This window comes from Salmo salar, chromosome 02 (assembly GCF_965601325.2).
Source record: "Salmo salar chromosome 02, fSalSal1, whole genome shotgun sequence".
Classification (NCBI taxonomy): Eukaryota; Metazoa; Chordata; class Actinopteri; order Salmoniformes; family Salmonidae; genus Salmo; species Salmo salar.
Window position 1 is genome coordinate 15151205 of NC_138292.1, and position 21442 is coordinate 15172646.

Consider the following 21442-nt stretch of genomic DNA (forward strand, 5'->3'; position numbering starts at 1 on the left):
AAACTAACCCTTACCCTAACCCTATATCAAAACCTAACCCTAATCCTTATTCTAAAACTAACCCTTACCCTAACCCTTATTCTAAAACTAACCCTTACCCTAACCCTTATTCTAAAACTAACCCTTACCCTAACCCTATATCAAAACCTAACCCTAGCCCTAACTGTAACCTTAACAAGCAGTTGCTTATCAATAGATATTTTGTTAATAGTATGACCATCTGTAGAGCATCTACACTGAGTGTACAAAACAGAGTTGCACCCCCTTTCACCCTCAGAACAGCCTCCATTCGTCGGGGCATGGACACTACAAGGTGTCGAAAGCGTTCCACAGGGATGCTGGCCCATGTTGACTCCAATGCTTCCTTCAGTTGTGTCAAGTAGACTGGATGTCCTTTGGGAAGTGGACCATTCTTCATACACACAGGAAACTGTTGAGCTTGAAAACCCCAGCAGCATTGCAGTTCCTGACACATACTACCATACCCTGTCCAAAGGCAATTACATCTTTTGTCTTGCCCATTCACCCTCTGAATGGCACACATGCACAATCCATGTCTCGAGGCTTAAAAATCCTTCTTCAACCTGTCTCCTCCCCTTCATTTTCACTGATTTAAGTGGATTTAACAAGTGACATCAATAAGGGATCATAGCTTTCACCTGGATTCACCTGGTCAGTCTATGTCACGGAAAAAGCAGGTGTCAATGTTTTGTACACTGGGATTATCCAAATAAAGTGTGACCGTTCTGGGCACTAAAGACTTAGCGGTATTGACTTAACAATTGCAGCAATGCATGTGCAACAGAGCGCTCTAGGGTCTTCTAGTGATAGTGTGTGTGAGTCTCACCCCTCTGCCTCGGTTTCCTTTGGGGCCTGGACCTCCTTTGACTCCAAAATCACCACTATCACCCTGAAGATGACATTACAGGAAAAAGGGATTGTTTACTTTTTGTGAGCTTCAGAATGCAATGTGTCATGATTGGATTCCAGCCTTGTTCTCTTATCCATTCTGAAAGGGGAGATTTTAGATCAATAACTGACCTGTAATCCAGGGTAACCATGGAAACCAGGCTCTCCCTTTAAAGTAAACACAAAACACAAGGAATTATTTATTAGTGTCCATCAAACATGTCTGTAATACAAATCTACTGTATATTAAAATCCTTTCATTTGAATGAAAAGATAATAGGCAGAATCTAGCACACAACCAGATCTGATTAGTGAAGGTGCTGGAGGAGTAAGATGAAACTAGAGAAGTAGGAAAATGCACAGTCAGATGCACATTTATTTCATTTAGCTGAGCTTTCGGTCAGTCGACCATCATTTAGATGAAAAGAGACATTTTATTTATAATCTACTAAGTACATTAACAATATTTTCCAAAGTGGAAAACCTCATCAACTACTATGATGTCTATGGACAGCAGCTGTTGATCTGAGTACTGAGTAAGTGTACCTTACCTTCATTCCCTGGGGTCCAGGAGGTCCATGGCCGTCACTACCATCAAGACCCTGTATTAAAGAAAACACACCATCATGTCCCATGCTGACATGACCTTACAAACACATACAGTCTTGCAGTGTGTGTACAGCATGTGTGTGTGCATGCAGGTAAAATGTGTAATGACAAGGCAACACCTTACCGGCATCCCTCTTGGCCCAAGTGTTCCAAGGGCTCCGTTGACTCCGGGGTCCCCAGGTTGGCCCTGTGAGGAGACCACACAGTATTGGGTTGGAAGAATGGCTATAAAACATTATTTTACAAGCATATTTTTATATATACATTTTATGTGTCTATATGTAATATGTTTCAGCTGCTCTGCAGTCCTGGTAAATTGTCCTACCAAGATGGCTAATGTTTTGTATTGTAATGTATTATATAACTGTAGGTCAAAGGTATAAGAATATTTTGAAGATAAATACACAATGCAGAGTTTGAGGGTTTGAGAGGACGAGAGTACTAAAAGTCCTAATGGTCAATAGGGAATTATAAATAGGAGTTGGGTTTCAGTTCAACATCTGTTTAGAATCTGTGGAATGTCACTGGTGAACTCAGAGTGACGTGTGCTACGTTCTGTACATGGAGTCTGGGGCAGGATACTGGTTATTTGGCCATTGGCCTAGTTGTACTGCAAGGACTTCTGATTGGTCAACCCTAGGCTAGGATGGGGGGTTATAAATTGAATCCTGTTCCTTTGTTCAGTGGGGAAAAGCTGAGGACAGGGGAGACTGAACATCTGAACATCTACCTCCCAGCATAACATCTTGATTTATCCTTCTCAAATAAACCTATTTTTCTCCCCCTGATTTGCTTTGGAGTTTGTGTTATTGATGAATAACAAATTTCGAACAAAGGCAACGCACTTTCTGTCCATTCATCCCTCGTCTTCCTGTTGATCCTTTGCCACCCATAGTTCCAGGTGTGCCCTGAGGGAAAAGCCATTCATACGCCGTCATTACATGTCAACATCGCATAACAGTAGGATTTATGTATCAGGCATCCTCAATGTGGTCAGATGGGATGGAAATAGAACGGTAAGAAAACTGACCTGAGGTCCAGGTAAACCCTGCAGGCCCCTGGGTCCGGGCTGGCCCGAGTCTCCTCTTATACCCTATGCACACAGGAGAGAAACATGTTCAGCAACAGTATCTGTGGTATTGGGAGGACTGTTCCAAATGCTAGAGAGGTGCATCAGTAGTAGCATTACTGTGGAGTTGTGGATGAGGGGAATGGGTATATATTACTTACCTGTGGTCCAGAAGGGCCAGGAATTCCTTGGAGGCCTACATCTCCTGGATCCCCTGGTGTTCCCTACACACACACACACACACACACACACACACACACACACACACACACACACACACACACACACACACACACACACACACACACACAAAGAACATACTAATGGGTACATAAATATAGATAGTAATCCTAGGGACTGTTATTCATGAAGTAGCTTTGTTGATAATGCTGCCTACTGTACATTTGGACCAGGGAGACCTCTTCTTCCTTTAGGACCCTAGAAAGCAGGACACAGGACATAATCATCACGTGACAATTGACCAAAAACATGGGACAACATCAGTGTAACAGGACAAGGACAGCTTAGCAGAAATGAAACTTCGCTCACTGGGTTTCCGACGATTCCACTTTCTGCTCGGCCGCCCTCTTCTCCTGGGTCTCCCTGTCAGTGTGGAAAGGAAGACGAGAGAAAAGGAGTGTGTTTGAGGGAGAGAGGATGAGAATAACAGCAGTGTTGTCACCCTCCAGGACGGTAAGTGAATAATCCAGCTTTACTCACTAGAAAGAGACAGTCAAAATGATCTGGTACTTGCAAATGAACTTGGTGAATAAGCGATTTTGATTCTTAGATCAGTACATCGACAGTGGCCAACTACATGCTACATACCGGTAGTCCTGGGTTTCCCCTTCCTCCTTTGGGACCCGCGACAATGCTGTCCACTCCAGAGTCTCCCTAGAAGACCAGAGACTAACTTTTAGTAGCAGTTAGAAAATAAGATATTGAAACACTGCATTCGTTACAGTCTAAACCACAACTGTCAAACTCATTCCAAACTCATTCCAAACTCATTCCAAACTCATTCCAAACTCATTCCAAACTCATTCCGAGTCTGCAGATTTTTTTGTACTTGATTGATAAATTAAGGTCACTAATTAGTGAGGAACTCCCCTCATCTGGTTATCTAGATCTTAATTGAAAGGAAAACCTAAAACCAGCAGATACTGGTCCCTGAGCCATCGTAAATCATTTGCACTGTTAAATGACATCCATAGTTTATGTGACTTACAGGGTCACCTCTAAGTCCACGCTGCCCCTTCACTCCTGGCTCTCCTATGAGGCCGCTGTTGCCCTGCAAGAAAACCCACCATCAAAAGATTAGACATTAGAGAAGAGAATCGAGTAAGAGTAGGATATTGGGGACATAGGAGAATGATATTAGTGACATAGGAGTAGTATATTGGTGACATAGGAGTAGTATATTGGTGACGTAGGCGTAGTATATTGGTGACATAGGAGTAGTATATTGGTGACATAGGAGTAGTATATTGGTGACATAGGAGTAGTATATTGGTGACGTAGGCGTAGTATATTGGTGACATATGAGAATGATATAAATGACAGGAGAACGATATTAGTGACATAGGAGTAGTATACTGGTGACATAGGAGTAGTATATTGGTGACATAGGAGTAGTATACTGCAATGCTCTACTTTCCAGCTACAAGGATAAAGCACTAAATAAACTTCAGTTAGTGCTAAATACAGCTGCTAGAATCCTGACTAGAACCAAAAAGTTTGATCATATTACTCCAGTGCTAGCCTCCCTACACTGGCTTCCTGTTAAGGCAAGGGCTGATTTCAAGGTTTTACTGCTAACCTACAAATCATTACATGGGCATGCTCCTACCTATCTTTCTGATTTGGTCCTGCCGTACATACCTACACGTACGCTACGGTCACAAGACCCAGGGCTCCTAATTGTCCCTACAATTTCTAAGCAAACAGCTGGAGGCAGGGCTTTCTCCTATAGAGCTCAATTTTTATAGAATGGTCTGCCTACCTATGTGAGAGACACAGTCTTTACTGAAGACTCATCTCTTCAGTAGGTCCTATGATTGAGTGTAGTCTGGCCCAGGAGTGTGAATGTGAATGGAAAGGCTCTGGAGCAACGAACCGCCCTTTGTCACGTCCTGACCAGTATAAGGGGTTATTTGTTATTGTAGTTTGGTCAGGGTGTGGCGGGAGTGTGTTTGTTTTGTGTTGTCGGGATTTTGGGGTATTGTTCTATGTTTTGTATTTCTATGGTTTTCTATGTTGTGTATTTCTTTGTGTTGGCCTGGTATGGCTCTCAATCAGGAACAGCTGTACATCGTTGTTGCTGACTGGGAGTCATACTTAGGTAGCCCTTTTTTCACCTGTCTTTTGTGGGAAGTTGTTGTTGTACTGCTGTTGTTAGCCTGCAATACTGTCTAGCTGTCGTTCATTTTCTTGTTTTGTGTAGTGTTCTAATAAAAGTATTATGAGCATTCACGTACCCGCTGCATTTTGGTCCAATCCTTACGACGGCCGTTACAGAACTTCCCACCACAAAAGGAGCTGGAGAGGAGCTATCTGGAATCGTGGACATGGGAGGAAATTCTGGACGGGGCTGGACCATGGCACCAGGCTGGTGAATACCGTCGTCCTAAGGAGGAGCTGGAGGCAGCCAAGGCGGAGCGGCGCCGTTATGAGGCATTATACGCGCCGATTGGACAGTATGAGAGGCATCCCCAATACATTTTTTGGGGGGGGCACACGGGTAGTTTGGCTGGGCCAAGGGTGAGCCCTAAGCCAACTCCCCGTGATTATTATGGGGAGCGTGTGGCGAGGAGAGCGCCGGTGTATGCGGAAGTGCGCACGATCTCGCCCATGCGCACGCACAGTCCGGTGCGAGTGATCCCAGCCCCTCGCAAGTGCTGTGCTAGAGTGGGCATCCAGCCTGGAAGGAGGATGCCTGCGCAGCACATCTTGCCACCAGTGCGCCTCCTAGGCCCAGGCTACCCTACGCCTGCTCTACGCACGGCAGCCATCAGGCCTCTGCACAGCCCAGTTCGCCCTGTGCCAGCACTCCGCTCATGCAGGGCTACTATTACCATCCAGCCAGGACGGGTTGTGCAGGAGGTGCGCTCCAGACCTCCAGTGCCTACTCATGGCCCGGTGTATCCAGTTCCTGCTCCTCGCACTAGACCTGAGGTGCATGTCTCTAGTCTGGCGCCTCCAAAGCCAGCACCACGCACCAGGCCTCCAGTGCGTCAGCCCAGTCCAGCTCGTCCTGCTCCTGCTCCTCGCACTAGCCCTGTGGTGCATGTCCTTAGGCTGGCGCCTCCTAAGCTAGCCCCACGCACTAGGCTTGCAGTGCACAGTCCCCGTCCAGCGCTTCCGACGACAGTACCCCGTCCAGAGCTTCCGGCGACAGTGCCCCGTAGAGAGACGGCCTACAGTCCGGAACCGAGTGAGTGGCCCGACAGTCCGGCGCAGCCAGAGTGGCCCGCCAGTCCGGCGCAGCCAGAGTCGCCCGCCAGTCTGGCACAGCCAGAGTCACCCGCCAGTCCGGCGCAGCCAGAGTCGCCCGTTGTGAGGGTCCCCAGTCCGGGGTCGATGGAGAGGGACCTCACTCTAGAGACACCATTAAAGTGGGGTGAGCCAGTGGTGGAGCGGGGTCTGCGTCCCGCTCCTGAGCCACCTCCGTAGGGGGGAGTATTTGGGAAGGGGGGGTGTTGCAGAAGCACCGTCGGTGACGGTGGCCACCCTCCCTTCCCTCCCCTGTAGTTTTGGGTTTTTTGTTGTGGGTTATTGTTTTGTTCGTTTTTGTTTCAGGTGCATCCGGGGTATGCACCTTTGGGGGGGGGGGGGGGGGGGGTACTGTCACGTCCTGACCAGTATAAGGGGTTATTTGTTATTGTAGTTTGGTCAGGGAGTGGCAGGGGTGTGTTTGTTTTGTGTTGTCAGGGTTTTGGGGTATTGTTCTATGTTTTGTATTTCTATGGTTTTTCTATGTTGTGTATTTCTCTGCCTCTAACCCTATTACAGGGGCTGAGTCACTGGCTTATTGGTGTTCTTCCATGCCGTCCCTAGGAGGGGTCGCATCACTTGAGTGGGTTGAGTCACTGATGTGATCTTCCTGTCTGGGTTGGCGCCCCCCCTTGGGTTGTGCCGTGGCGGAGATCTTTGTGGGCTATACTCAGCCTTGTCTCAGGACGGTAAGTTGGTGGTTGAAGATATCCCTCTAGTGGTGTGGGGGCTGTGCTTTGGCAAAGTGGGTGGGGTTATATCCTGCCTGTTTGGCCCTGTCTGGAGGTTTCATCGGATGGGGCCACAATGTCTCCTGACCTCTCCTGTCTCAGCCTCCAGTATTTATGCTGCATTAGTTTATGTGTCGGGGGGCTAGGGTCAGTTTGTTCTATCTGGAGTATTTCTCCTGTCTTATCCGGTGTCCTGTGTGAATTTAAGTATGCTCTCTCTAATTCTCTTTCTTTCTTTCTTTCTCTCTCTCGGAGGACCTGAGCCCTAGGACCTTGCCTCAGGACTACCTGTCCTGTTACTGTGAACACTGAGGCTGTACCAGCTTTATTTGGCTGTTTTACTGTGAACGCTGAGGCTGTACCAGCTTTATTTGACTGTTTTACTGTGAACCCTGAGGCTGTACCAGCTTTATTTGACTGTTTTACTGTGAACCCTGAGGCTGTACCAGCTTTATTTGACTGTTTTACTGTGAACCCTGACGCTGTACCAGCTTTATTTGACTGTTTTACTGTGAACGCTGAGGCTGTACCAGCTTTATTTGACTGTTTTACTGTGAACGCTGAGGCTGTACCAGCTTTATTTGACTGTTTTACTGTGAACGCTGAGGCTGTACCAGCTTTATTTCACTGTTTTACGGTGAACACTGAGGCTGTACCAGCTTTATTTCACTGTTTTACTGTGAACGCTGAGGCTGTACCAGTGTTGTTGTATGTGTCGAACTGCTTTGCTTTATCTTGGCCAGGTCGCAATTGTAAATGAGAACTTGTTCTCAACTTGCCTACCTGGTTAAATAAAGGTGAAATACATTTTTATTTATTTTTTATTTAAAATATTCTCCAGGACCATCCCTTAGCTTTTTACCAAAACAGAGGCGGGGCAACCGTTTTATTATTGTTTCATCTGTGGATTTGCCATTTAAACATCTGCATATTATCAAGATATCCAAGTGTCACCAACAAAAAGGTAAACAATAGGCCTATAGCAAATGCAGCATATGGCATTCATTTTTCCCATGTAAATTGCACTTTTCAGTAGTGCTCAAAGCATGCAATTCCATGAGCGAAGAATTTATCTTTCAACTCAAATCAATGAGCCCAATCAGTCCTCCATGACAACAAAATAATAAACAACAGAGTAGGGCTGTCTAATAAGTCCTTCATTTTGGGGTCATGCTCAGATAAAACAATTTGGCTAATCTATACTTCCATATTTCCAAGTCCTATTCTTGAAGATCAAGGGGCATAACATTTATTGGAATGACTGGAATTCTGATAGACTTTTAATGTAAAAATATAATTGAATCGTATTATTATATGTAGTAGAAAGAGATGGGTTAGAAGAAGCCTACATAACCAACCCATAAAGTAAAATTTAACATCCATATACAGTGGGGGAAAAAAGTATTTAGTCAGCCACCAATTGTGCAAGTTCTCCCACTTAAAAAGATGAGAGAGGCCTGTAATTTTCATCATAGGTACACGTCAGCTATGACAGACAAAATGAGAAAAAAAATCCAGAAAATCACATTGTAGGATTTTTAATGAATTTATTTGCAAATTATGGTGGAAAATAAGTATTTGGTCACCTACAAACAAGCAAGATTTCTGGGTCTCACAGACCTGTAACTTCTTCTTTAAGAGGCTCCTCTGTCCTCCACTCGTTACCTGTATTAATGGCACCTGTTTGAACTTGTTATCAGTATAAAAGACACCTGTCCACAACCTCAAACAGTCACACTCCAAACTCCACTATGGCCAAGACCAAAGAGCTGTCAAAGGACACCAGAAACAAAATTGTAGACCTGCACCAGGCTGGGAAGACTGAATCTGCAATAGGTAAGCAGCTTGGTTTGAAGAAATCAACTGTGGGAGCAATTATTAGGAAATGGAAGACATACAAGACCACTGATAATCTCCCTCGATCTGGGGCTCCACGAAAGATCTCACCCCGAGGGGTCAAAATTATCACAAGAACGGTGAGCAAAAATCCCAGAACCACACGGGGGGACCTAGTGAATGACCTGCAGAGAGCTGGGACCAAAGTAACAAAGCCTACCATCAGTAACACACTACGCCGCCAGGGACTCAAATCCTGCAGTGCCAGACGTGTCCCCCTGCTTAAGCTAGTACATGTCCAGGCCCATCTGAAGTTTGCTAGAGAGCATTTGGATGATCCAGAAGAGGATTGGGAGAATGTCATATGGTCAGATGAAACCAAAATAGAACTTTTTGGTAAAAACTCAACTCGTCGTGTTTGGAGGACAAAGAATGCTGAGTTGCATCCAAAGAACACCATACCTACTGTGAAGCATGGGGGTGGAAACATCATGCTTTGTGGCTGTTTTTCTGCAAAGGGACCAGGACGACTGATCCGTGTAAAGGAAAGAATGAGTGGGGCCATGTATCGTGAGATTTTGAGTGAAAACCTCCTTCCATCAGCAAGGGCATTGAAGACGAAACATGGCTGGGTCTTTCAGCATGACAATGATCCCAAACACACCGCCCGGGCAACAAAGGAGTGGCTTCGTAAGAAGCATTTCAAGGTCCTGGAGTGGCCTAGCCAGTCTCCAGATCTCAACCCCATAGAAAATCTTTGGAGGGAGTTGAAAGTCAGTGTTGCCCAGCGACAGCCCCAAAACATCACTGCTCTAGAGGAGATCTGCATGGCGGAATGGGCCAAAATACCAGCAACAGTGTGTGAAAACCTTGTGAAGACTTACAGAAAACGTTTGACCTGTGTCATTGCCAACAAAGGGTATATAAGAAAGTATTGAGATAGACTTTTGTTATTGACCAAATACTTATTTTCCACCATAATTTGCAAATAAATTCATAAAAAATCCTACAATGTGATTTTCTGGATTTTTTTTCTAATTTTGTCTGTCATCGTTGAAGTGTACCTATGATGAAAATTACAGGCCTCTCTCATCTTTTTAAGTGGGAGAAGTTGCACAATTGGTGGCTGACTAAATACTTTTTTCCCCCACTGTATATTGGTGACATTGGAGTAGTATATTGGTGACATGGGAGTAGTATATTGGTGACATGGGAGTAGGATATTGGTGACATAGGAGTAGGATATTGGTGACATAGGAGTAGGATATTGGTGACATAGGAGTAGTATATCAATGACATAGAAGTAGTATATCAGTGACCTAGGAGTAGTTTTTGGGCAAAATATATGTAGAATGAGAAAATGTGTTTACTGGTCTTCCTGGGTTTCCTCTCTCTCCTGCAGCTCCAGCTGTTCCAATCAGACCCTGTTCACCGTCAACCCCATCAAGGCCATGGTCTCCATCATCACCCTGCCATGGTAATGTGCACACTGATTCACAACACAACAGCAGACGTTTACATCCACACAATGAAAAAAAGAAAGCACCATGGTGAACCTGGTTTTCCATTGGTTAAGACATAATACCTAGTATACTGCACATAGAAATGTTTCTACCGTACACTACATTTAGCTGTGTGAATGTGGTATCAACAGCTTCATACACTTACCCTGTCCCCTCTGTAGCCTCTTGAGCCCTGTAAAAAAACAGTCAGAGATCAGATTAGATGAGATTATTTTAGACAGGTAACTGCACTGTGTCATGGTTCAGAGGTCAGATTTGATGAGATTATTTTGGACAGGTAAATTCCCCCGGGTGTCACGACTTCCAACGAAGTCGGCTCCTGTCCTTGTTTCGGGCGGCGTTCGGCGATCGATGTCACCGGCTTTCTAGCCATCACCGCTCCATTTCTCATATGTCCATTTGTTTTGTCTTGTTCCTTACACACCTGGTTTTCATTCCATAATCACACTGCATGTATTTAGTCCTCTGTTCCCCTCCATGTCTTTCTGTGTAATTGTTTATTGTTATGTGGATATTGTCAGGCGCCATACTTTTGTTATGTTCCGTGTTTTTGGCACGTTTATGATTTTATGTGCTGTCGTTTTTGGCCCGGAATTAAAGTGCGCCTGTTTACTACACTCTGATCTCCTGCATCTGACTTTCGCCTCCGTACACACCCCTAACACGGGGTCATGGTAACCTGTGATCTAAAAGCAGATGTCGGAAAGACATCCAATGGGTAACATTCCAGACCAGACGGTCTATAAACATAGATTTCTGGTTGGTCAGTAGTCCATCTGCTCACCTTGAGGCCTCTCCTCCCAGGACAGCCCTGTAGTCCCTGTGGGCCAGTGGGACCTGGTGGACCTCTCTCGCCCTGTGGGAAATCAGAGAGAGAGGACAAGGTCATTGGTTTTAAGGTCACAGGTCACAGGTTATTAAACTGACTTGTAGACCTTGCCCACCATCCACGATTAATACGTTTTGATTTGTCAGATGTCTGATTACCACACTGAGAATTATTCTTCCCTCCCTGAAAACACACACTTACAATTCCCCCCTCCTCGCCAGGGAAGCCAGGGTGTCCTTTCAGTCCTGGCTGACTCTGTAAGAAGAGAAACGAAGAGCAAATGAGGAAACTGAAACTGGCAAAGGGAGGACTGATGAAGTACATAGACCCATATCTTCTTTACAGTATTTTAACAGTGTTCAATTACTGTGTCACGTCACATCTTAAACACTGTATAATTTTATAAAGAAGGCTCAGAGGGCCTCACCTTTGTGCCTGGGCGTCCTCTGTTGCCACGGATACCCTCATGTCCGGTGCACTTACACATCACATTGCAGCACTCCCTCTCAGCCACTGTGTCCTGGAGGGAGAAAGGGAGACGGGGAAGAAAGAGGGGGAGAAGGAGAGAGTGGGAGAGAAAGAGAGAATGTGACAATGTGTTATGAAATCCAATATGTCATTTGTTGACATACCCTCATAATTGGAGACACCTTTGGAGGTACTCATCTCAAAATCCAATCTAAAAACAACCAATAATGTCACTGCTCTGTTTTTCTTGTCTCCAGTGGCTCCTGCTGCTAAGTACATTTCTAGCAAGTGACGACTCTATTTCATGGTGTACTATATCCTATTTCCCATGACCCCAGAGTTCTAGTTTTGATACTTCCAACCTGAAATGCCGAAACAGGAACACAATTCCTTTCTGTCATTTCTGACATCCTGACATTCTTCAACAACGTCACGTAATCCCCTTTTCTAAACAAAACATTTGTCATTGTACAGTATGACCCAAAATACTCAGACATATCAGAAATACTTCTCTATCCTTACAGCTGGGAATATGACTGGAAATGGAATTACTGTAGATAGAGACATAAAGGACTTACATGTCAGCCCAAAGAGTCTTAGCCAGTCTAAGTGACATACAGTATTACTACAACACAGGGAGACACAACTAAAAGGGTTGTTCTGATTCTGTTGTCACAAAATGATGAACCACTTACTATTTGTGTCAACAGGGTGTTTCCCAAATTGTGCATGCCAATGTTGAGCGGCTGCTTGTAGCCGAATCCTCGCCCAAACTCCACCATCTGAAGAAGGTTGGCATTTTGGACCCCTTCTAAGGCGACTGTAAGCAGGGCGTTGATACCTTTTCCTGAAATGTGACATGGAAGACAGAGATAAAAGTACAACTGATTTTAATGTTCATTTTTGTCTCATGAATGTTCTTAAATGTGTCCGTTTCTGTGGGTTGCCCCTGGTTCTTTAACCTTTAGTGCGGAGAAGTTCCAACTCTTGCTCCAGTTTCATCACGTCATCATCGAGTCCGTCTGAGAAGATCACCAGCACCTAAAGGACAAAGTAGTTGTGGCATTGTTATTACAATGTGATATAACCAACAAAATATGCTAAGAAATGAAAAATGTTGGACTCTGGGATCAACCACACAGGAGAAATAATGTTTGGGCCCACCTTCACGCCAGCATTAGATTTCTGGAACTTATCGCCGAAGGAGCGCAGGAGCAAGGAGTTGAAGTATGTTGTCTGGGAGGTCTGCAGGGCCATAACCTCCTCCACAATTTTCTCATCGTACTTCTCGAAGTTGTAGTTGTAGAGAACCTTTCCGTTCTGCTCCACCACGCGGAAGCCAATGTTAGTCTCAATGGAACCATCTCCCGCCACGCAGCACAGGCCCTTCAGGTTGGACACATTGCGGATGATCTGTGGCAGGAAGGCCTGTAGCTGGGCTTGGCCATCGAAGAGCCCCTGGGCGGTGGCCCTGCGTGTAATATCGAACCCCATGGCGATGTCTATGGTGCAGCCTATTGGACACAGACACTCATTATTACTTATCATCCAAATGAACCCCTTTAACAAGTCCAAAAGCTTTATGTGTTAGGTTTACTCAAGGATAATATGAGAGACAATGTAAAATAGCTTTCTCAAATAAATTTCTCAAACACTAACAAGCATTCTTTGACGAGGGTTTTACATTGAGTCAGGAGAGACAGAGGAAATAACACGTGCATACAGTTTACTCACCCGCTGGAGTTTCTGGTACCTTGGAGGAGCATATAGTATCCACCACCTTCTTCTTGATCTTGTCCAGGCTGGCAAAGTCCTGCACAGAGATGACCCTTTCCGGGTTGAGAGTGATTTGCCCGAGCTCAACAGGTTTGTGGTCGTTCCCTATACCGATGGCAAAGACCTCAATGTTCATGGCCTTGAGCTCCTCTGCTGCATGCACAATATCATCATGTGAACGTCCGTCAGTGATCACAACCAGGTTCTGAGAGACCTTGGCATTGATACGGCTCCCTCTAGCTGGTTGGAAGTACTCCGTACGGACGTAGTCCAGGGCCTTTCCGATGTTCGTTTTGTGCGGAATCCGAATCATATTGTTTATCAGCTTGCTCACCTCTGCTTCTGTGTAATACTCATTCAAGAAGAACTCCTTTTTAGGATCACTGCTAAACTGGGCGACCCCCACCCGGAAGGACTGCTCTGCAATGTTGAAGCTGGAAACAAGGTCTGTGGCAAACTTCTTCATGATAGTGAAGTCTTTGGTGCTGATGCTCCCTGAGCTGTCAATCAACAGGACCAGATCCCCCTGCGTTTTTTCACAGACTAAGAGGAGAAGAGAAGACGTCAGATCATGTTGAACCATCTCATTTCAACATGCTTATGCTACAAGGCTTTGTACTTTCAGCTTAGATGTTTTTACAGTTGCATTCTGTCTTACCTGGTTTGCTGGTTTGGCAGAATTCAAAGGAAATATTTTTGTGCAGTGTGTCTAGTTTATGGAAGTCATCCACAAAGAAAACCTTATTCGTGTCCCCTGCCATGAGCTCAAGCTCTTGCTTATTTGCTCCAACCACTCCGATGCTATAGACTATGATCCCATTGTCCCGTAGCTCCTTGGCTGGCCCAGCTAGGTTATTGCGGTCAGTAGCTTCACCATCTGTGATCACCATCAACCACTGGGGGACATTTAGGGCCTTTCGCCCGCCGTACTGGGCACCAAAATAACCCAAGGAATACTTGAGTGCCTTGCCAGTGTAGGTGTCTCCACTGGGTTCTCTAAGCTTCTTGATGGCACTATTGACGTCTCTCTTAGATTTGTATTCGTTGAGTGTGAATTTAGACTCGGGGTTGTCTGAAAAGACAATCAGACCATAGCGTGTCTGCTTCTCCCCAACAAAGGTTTCATTGACCACGGACATCATGAAGTTTTTCATAATGTCAAAATTATCTGAGCTGATGCTGGTGGAGCTGTCCACCAAGAAAATAATGTCTGCGATCTCCGTCCTCACACACTCTGGTGGAAGAGAAGAAGAGATAGAGGAAAATATCAATGTCAAAATCTAAGAAATGTGAACTCATTGTTACTTTTAAGTAATGTTTCATGAACCAAGTGGCACTCACCTCTCTCCGGATCACAGATTGCCAATGCCAGCTGGCCATCCAAAGCCTTGAGTGCATCAAAGTCCCTCTCGGAGTAGACCCTCTCCTGTGCGCCACTGATCTCCAGCAACTGTGTATTGTTGGCATTGTCCACCCCAATAGCGTAGATGATCACACCCTTGTCTTGAAGTTTCTTGGCAGGAGACTTGACCTCATCCTGCGACTCACCATCGGTTACAACAATCAGGAACTGCTTCACGTTGGTGCGCCCTCCTTTCAGTGGGTCAAAGAACTGCGAGGTGTAGGACAGTGCTTCGCCGGTGTGTGTGCCCCCGCCCATCTGTTGCATCGTTTGTAAATCCTGCAACATGCCTTCCTTATCGTTATGCTTGTTGAGAGGGAAGATCACCTGTTGACTGGTGCTGAACTGTATGATGCCCACGTGCACTTTATCCAGGCCTATATCAGATTTGTTGATGATGGATTGCATGAAGACCTTCATCTTCTGGAAGTCTAAGTTGTTGATGCTACCTGAGCTGTCGATCAAGAAGAGGACGTCCCCCTTCATGTCCTTGCAAACTGTGAAAAGATAACAAATATTAATTTAGCCGTTGTTATAACTCAATGTGTGCTCATAATCAATCCCTGGCAAGAGACAAGGTGTTTCATATTTTTACTGAAATCAGAAAATAAATAAGATGTAACACTTAAAAACAATAGAGATTGCCTTACTATCAGGGGAGCAGATATCTGTGATGATGTCATTTTTTATTGGTTTCAGAGCGTCAAAGTTGTTGACAAAGAACTTCTTCTCTTGGCTGCCAGCTATCTCCAGCAGCTGTGTATCGTTAGCTTGCTTCACCCCAATGGCATATATGGTGATGCCCTGCGCCCTCAGCTTTGCTGCTTGATCCTTCACGTTGTCCTGAGACTCTCCGTCTGTGATGACAATGAGGTACTCGCGAACCTTGTGACTACGGGTGGCCTTAGCACGATCAAAGTGGGAACCCATAGAGGTCAGCGCTATTCCGGTATTTGTCCCACCTCTAAGTTGGGTGATATCATCCACTGCTTTCTCCACTGAAGGTTTGTCAAGGTAGTCTGTCAAATCAAACTCAAGAGCTGGGGTATCAGAGAACTTTACCACACCCACGCGAACATGAAGCGGTCCGATGTGGAATGTGTGTATGAATTTGTTAATAAATGTCTTCATGTCAGCAAAGTCTGGAGGTTCAATACTCCCTGAGTGGTCGATCAGAAAGAATATGTCTGCTTCATCTGTCTGCAAACAGCCTAGAATCAGAAGAGAAAATAAAGCACTAGTGTCATCTCGGAGACCACATTACATCTGTATCAACATTCTTCTACAAATTAAACAACAAGAATCATTGGTACAGTCATTTTGATCTCACTTTGCTTGGCAGTGTATGTTCTTGCGTTGTCTTTGACTGCTTTTTTAAGGATGTTGTAGCACACGCTTTTCTTCAGGCTCTTCTCCAGGGTCTTGAGCTTGGCAAAGCTGTCCACATGTAATACGTGCTTGTTAGGGGGATCTGAAGCGATCTGTCTCAGCTCGTTCTTGTCAGCATCCTTGATCCCCACTGCGTAGACAGTGACGCCAGCTCTGCGCAGTGCAGCGGCATGAGAAGTTACGTTGTCCTGGGACTTTCCGGTGATGACTATCGCCACCTGCTGCACCCCCTGTTCTTTCCGGCTGCCCCTCTCCTTGATAAACATCTTCTCCCTGGCATACTCCAGGGCCTCGCCAGTGTATGTGAGACCGCGACGGAAGGGCAGGATCTTGATGAACTGAAGGATATTAGTTTTTTCTTGGAAGGAGTTGAGGTAGACCTGGGCCGAGGCCTTGTTGCTATAGAGGACGATGCCCACCCTCACCCTGTTGAAGTCCATATCTAGGCCGTCCACTATCTTGTGGATGAATCCACGAACCAGCTGGAAGTTTGCAGTTCTATTGTCTGAAGACTCGTCAACTATAAACACAATGTCAGCCAGTGAAGATTCACTGCAATCTGCAATAGAGAGGAAATTGTTAGTCAACAGCAATCTGTTATCCTTTATGTATAATGAGCAATTATTTCACAAAAGATCAGATTCACTTAATTCAGCAAAAATCCCCAAATGCCCTTACCGTCAGTCACAGGGACCACCTCTTCAGTCTCAAAGACAGTCTTTAGCACAGAGGCGATGTTTGTAGTCTGGTAAAAGAATGGCGAGGTGGCCATTAACTTTAGCTCTGGAAGTGTAGATTCACCCAACCCGATGGACACAATGGTTGTCCCTTCAGATTTGATAGTACGTGCCACCTTCATCACGTTATCCTTCGAATCCCCCCCTGTCACCGTGACTAGAAATTGCCGGTAGCCTTGTTCATTACGGCCACCAGACGCTGTAGTGAAGAAGTGTTCACGGGCGTATTCCAGGGCATCGCCCAGGTGACGAGACCTGTTGGGGCGCAGCAGCAGCCTGAATTTCCTGAGAGCTGCCAAGTACTCTTCCTTGGTGTTGTGGGTGTTCAGTAAGAACTCCACCTTGGTGTCCTGGGCAAACTGGGCCAGACCCAGGCGCATGGTTTTAGTGCTCGGGTTGAGTTGGTTGACCAGTCGCATCAGAAGGGTTCTGACCAGCAGGTAGTCTGCCTGCATCATATTGCTGTCCACCAGGAAGAAGATATCAGAGAACTTTGGGATCAGAGCTGAAAAAATAAAGAATAATTGTTATGACAACAGTGTGAATGTATGCCATATTTTATTTTCATTTTTAGAAATGGTCCTTTTAATGTTGACTTTACTGTTGGCACAAGTGGCCGTAAACAACGTCTGCCTCTTAAGGTTGCATACTTTTTCTTAGAATGGTATCCCATGGTACAACTAAGACAAGTAACTTGGATTAGATACTTTGGATTAGTTCAACATTCACAATTTGTTACAACATACAGTATGTTTCCTTATAAAAGTCGCTTACCCATCCTCTGGTTCTCCATGGAGACACAGACAGTCTGCAGCAGACCCTGAGAAATTGTTTGTAGGGCCTGGAAACTTTCTATGTTGACCAGGAAATGCTCGTGGGGCCTGTTAGCGATATCCTTCAGCACGTTGATGTTGGCTGCCTCAACTCCAATAGCAAACACAATGACCCCTTGCTGCCTTAACGCCTTGGCTGGCAGCTTGACGTCGTCCTCAGACTCCCCGTCGGTGAGCACCACAGCAATCTGAGGCACCCTCTGATCAGCGCGGCCCCCGTTGACCTTGGTGAAAAACTCTTTCCGAAGGACAGTAATGGCCTTGCCGGTGTATGTGCCTCCACCGAGCTGTGGAAGCCTGTCCACTTGCTCCAGTAGGACCCTTTGGTCCGTATGTTCCTTCAAATGGAATTGCTTCTGGATCTCATTACTGAACTGGGCCAGTCCTACGCGAACCTTGCCCGCTCCGATATCCAGCCCCTCGATGAAGCTGTGGAGAAACCTCCGAACCTCCTGGAAGTTTGTAGGGCTGATGCTGGAAGAGCCATCCACAAGGAACACAATGTCAGCCACTGTGGCATTGAGGCACTCTGGAGATTGAGGAAAATAATAATGTCATTTATTTATAAAGAATATTTTTCAAATGGAAACAATAAATACACTGTTATAGTACCTTGGACCACTTTGGAGATTGGTCTCTTTGCCTCATCTATGGTAGTACACAGCACCTGGATGAGGCTCTGGGAGATCCCCTGCAGCGCAGCAAAGTCCGACACTCTGTACACGTGCTGGTTGTGAGGTGTAGTGGCAATCTCCTTCAGCTGATCTTCATCTGCTTCTTTGATCCCGATGGCGTACAGCGTGATGCCCTGCTTCTTCAGCTTAAGGGCATGCAGCCCCACACTGTCCATTGATTCACCATCAGTGATCACCACGGCGATCTGGGGCACGTTCTCGTTCACCCGGCTCCCTGCGTGGTCAACAAAGAGCTCGTTCAGCAGGAAGTCCAGGCCCAGGCCCGTGTTGGTTTCACCGCCCATATAAGGCAGGTTGTTAATGTACTGCAGGATGTCCTGTTTGTCCTGGAAGGTGTTGAGGAGGAACTCGGTGCGCGGCGTGTTGCTGTACTGGACCAGACCGATGCGCACCTGGTCGGGGGCCACGTCAAAGCTGTTGACCAGCATGTACAAGAACTGACGGATCTGTTTGAAGTTCTCTGAGCCGATGCTCCATGAACCGTCCACCAGGAAGACGATGTCGGCCACGGCCTCTTCCTTGCAGACTGGGAGGGGAAGAAAACAGTCGTCAGCCAACGGAAGTCAATACAAGTGTCTAAACCACAAGGTTTTTTGTGCATGGGATGAGCAATGAAAGCAATTAATCAATAAATTAATCAAATATTATTTTGATTGTGCTTTTATAAAAACACATTTCTTATAACTGCTCAGCAGTCTAAAGCCCCAAAGAGTTGGTCATAATTTTGTATTTGTGTGGTATTTCTTCAATGCTTCTCTGTTTATCTGGAATGTTTCAGATGTCAGGAGACAAACATGCTTACCTGTTTTTTGTGCTCCGTTAACCAGAAAACATGTTGCTATGGTGAAGATGGCCAGGAGGCCCTGTGTCCCCTCCATGTTGGACCGTTTCTCTAGTCTCTCTCCTTGAAACACAAACATGGACAGATCAACTGTTGGAACACAGAAAGTTGCTGTTTATCAGATCAAGTTGTGTTGACAACAGATTCAACTGAAATGTGGTTAGATCTGATTTAAACATAGCATCCTGTGACATCCTAGCCTTCATTTATACATTTTTCTTACATGATAACAGATTATTTTGCACTACTCATGCTCATGCACAGGGTTAGGGAGTAACGGATTACATGTACAGATACTTTAGAAAAATGCCATGATTACTTCAAGGATTACTTTTAAATTCAGAAAGGATGTTTTTGCGAAAACAAGTCTTTAACACTTCTCTGTTTTTTCAATGACATTCAAATCAGCATTGAAAAAAGGAGCAAGTTTAAGTTTGTTCCACCTGAGTGAGTCGGATCACAAATCAGAGACCAATATGATGGCACACCAAATGTGTTTGATGGATTGCGGGAAAAGAGCAGGAATAGGCTTCTGTAGTCTACAGTCAAAGCTATGTCTTCCAATGGTGCGACTGCTGTCGGCATCCAAAGATTATCCAACTTGAATACTTGGAGGAAAAGATGACAGCAGTGGTGTAGTCTACGGCGATACGGATATCACTTATTAATGATATCTACATAGCGCATTGATGTGAATTACACTGCTGCTCTCTCATTTAGCTATTTGCGCCTTATGGATTGTGGTTGATGTGGATGGCTGTTCACAAATCTATATGTGAATTTGAACCCAATAATGGTTGAATTCAAGAAGTTTAAGCTGCCTATCAATCATTGTTTTTGAAACCAGTTGACAGCCGGTGAAAAATTGTCTTGCAACAGCTGCATAGTGCGGATCCAAGCCTATGGAATAAAAGTGGGGCTTTTATTGCTCAATCTAATTCATGCTGATCAACAAAAAAAATCCATAGGCCTAATGGACACATCTTCAACCTTGTACACTTTTAATAGACTTAAAAGGGACAATCTGTAGTTGCTACATACATTTTTAGATTTAAAAATTGTATGTATATATATATCCCTTTATTCTTGAAGAGTATAACTTATAAATACCTCATGAGCTTAATTCAACTGTCACACTCCATGAGAACCCAAAATATAAGATTGTTTTACTCCAATGTTTGTAAACATTGTAAATGTAAACAAACACTGTATAGCCTCATAACATGGATATCATGAATGGTCAGTCATTTTGATATCAATCATTTTGATATCATGGATGACCAGTCCTTGTGTCCATAGCTCTGTCGATTAATCTGAGAGTGGTTACATTTCCAAGGCTAGCTTTTTCAAACAGAAATTTGCTTCCTGCAACACAAACTCAAAAAAGTTCTGGGACACTGTAAAGTCCATGGAGAATAAGAGCACCTCCTCCCAGCTGCCCTCTGCACTGAGGATAGGAAACTCTGTCACCACCGATAAATACACTATAATTGAGAATTTCAATAAGCATTTTTCTACGGCTGGCCATGCTTTCCACCTGGCTACCCCTACCCCGGTCAACAGCACTGCACCCCCCACAGCAACTCGCCCAAGCCTTCCACATTTCTCCTTCTCCCAAATCCAGTCAGCTGATGTTCTGAAAGAGCTGCAAAATCTGGACCCCTACAAATCAGACAATCTGGACCCTTTCTTTCTAAAATTATCTGCCGAAATTGTTGCAACCCCTATTACTAGCCTGTTCAATCTCTCTTTCGTGTCGTCTGAGATTCCCAAAGATTGGAAAGCAGCTGCGGTCATCCCCCTCTTCAAAGGGGGGGGGGACACTCTTGACCCAAACTGCTACAGACCTATATCTATCCTACACTGCCTTTCTAAGGTCTTCGAAAGCCAAGTCAACAAACAGATTACCGACCATTTCAAATCCCACCGCACCTTCTCCGCTATGCAATCTGGCCGGGGTATCCTGGAATGACATTGACCTCATCCCGACAGTAGAGGATGCCTGGTTGTGGTGCCAGAATAACAACCTATCCCTCAATGTAACCAAGACTAAGGAGATGATTGTGGACTACAGGAAAAGGAGCACCGAGCACATCCCCATCGACGGGGCTGTAGTGGAGCAGGTTGAGAGCTTCAAATTCCTTGGTGTCCACATCAACAACAAATTAGAGTGGTCCAAACACACCAAGACAGTTGTGAAGAGGGCACAACAAAGCATATTCCCCCTCAGGAAACTAAAAAGATTTGGCATGGGTCCTGAGATCCTCAAAAGGTTCTACATCTGCAACATCGAGAGCATCCTG

The 21442-nt window shown here is 45.2% G+C and overlaps 1 protein-coding gene across 3 annotated transcripts in view; it reads right to left on the reverse strand.

Annotated features, from left to right (window-relative positions):
* The window catches only part of LOC106585544 (collagen alpha-6(VI) chain), a 42999-nt gene that overhangs the window by 8445 nt on the left and 13112 nt on the right, over nucleotides 1–21442 (reverse strand). For 2 of the 3 annotated variants that reach the window (XM_082960159.1, XM_082960162.1), the window contains exons 2-29: nucleotides 19101–19229; nucleotides 18216–18824; nucleotides 17545–18132; nucleotides 16712–17275; nucleotides 15975–16592; nucleotides 15295–15855; nucleotides 14584–15141; nucleotides 13901–14476; nucleotides 13201–13785; nucleotides 12631–12980; nucleotides 12429–12507; nucleotides 12162–12313; nucleotides 11426–11518; nucleotides 11200–11253; nucleotides 10954–11025; nucleotides 10315–10341; nucleotides 10017–10115; nucleotides 3816–3878; nucleotides 3416–3481; nucleotides 3137–3190; nucleotides 2990–3025; nucleotides 2749–2811; nucleotides 2549–2611; nucleotides 2364–2426; nucleotides 1643–1705; nucleotides 1461–1511; nucleotides 1042–1077; nucleotides 848–910 (exon numbers count right to left, since the gene is read on the reverse strand). In XM_082960159.1, coding sequence (XP_082816285.1) covers nucleotides 848–910; nucleotides 1042–1077; nucleotides 1461–1511; nucleotides 1643–1705; nucleotides 2364–2426; nucleotides 2549–2611; nucleotides 2749–2811; nucleotides 2990–3025; nucleotides 3137–3190; nucleotides 3416–3481; nucleotides 3816–3878; nucleotides 10017–10115; nucleotides 10315–10341; nucleotides 10954–11025; nucleotides 11200–11253; nucleotides 11426–11518; nucleotides 12162–12313; nucleotides 12429–12507; nucleotides 12631–12980; nucleotides 13201–13785; nucleotides 13901–14476; nucleotides 14584–15141; nucleotides 15295–15855; nucleotides 15975–16592; nucleotides 16712–17275; nucleotides 17545–18132; nucleotides 18216–18824; nucleotides 19101–19218 — 6324 coding nt within the window. In that variant the 5' untranslated portion in view covers nucleotides 19219–19229. The remainder of the gene's footprint in view (nucleotides 1–847; nucleotides 911–1041; nucleotides 1078–1460; nucleotides 1512–1642; nucleotides 1706–2363; nucleotides 2427–2548; nucleotides 2612–2748; nucleotides 2812–2989; nucleotides 3026–3136; nucleotides 3191–3415; nucleotides 3482–3815; nucleotides 3879–10016; nucleotides 10116–10314; nucleotides 10342–10953; nucleotides 11026–11199; nucleotides 11254–11425; nucleotides 11519–12161; nucleotides 12314–12428; nucleotides 12508–12630; nucleotides 12981–13200; nucleotides 13786–13900; nucleotides 14477–14583; nucleotides 15142–15294; nucleotides 15856–15974; nucleotides 16593–16711; nucleotides 17276–17544; nucleotides 18133–18215; nucleotides 18825–19100; nucleotides 19230–21442) is intronic. The other variant, XM_082960160.1, reaches the window with a different exon arrangement.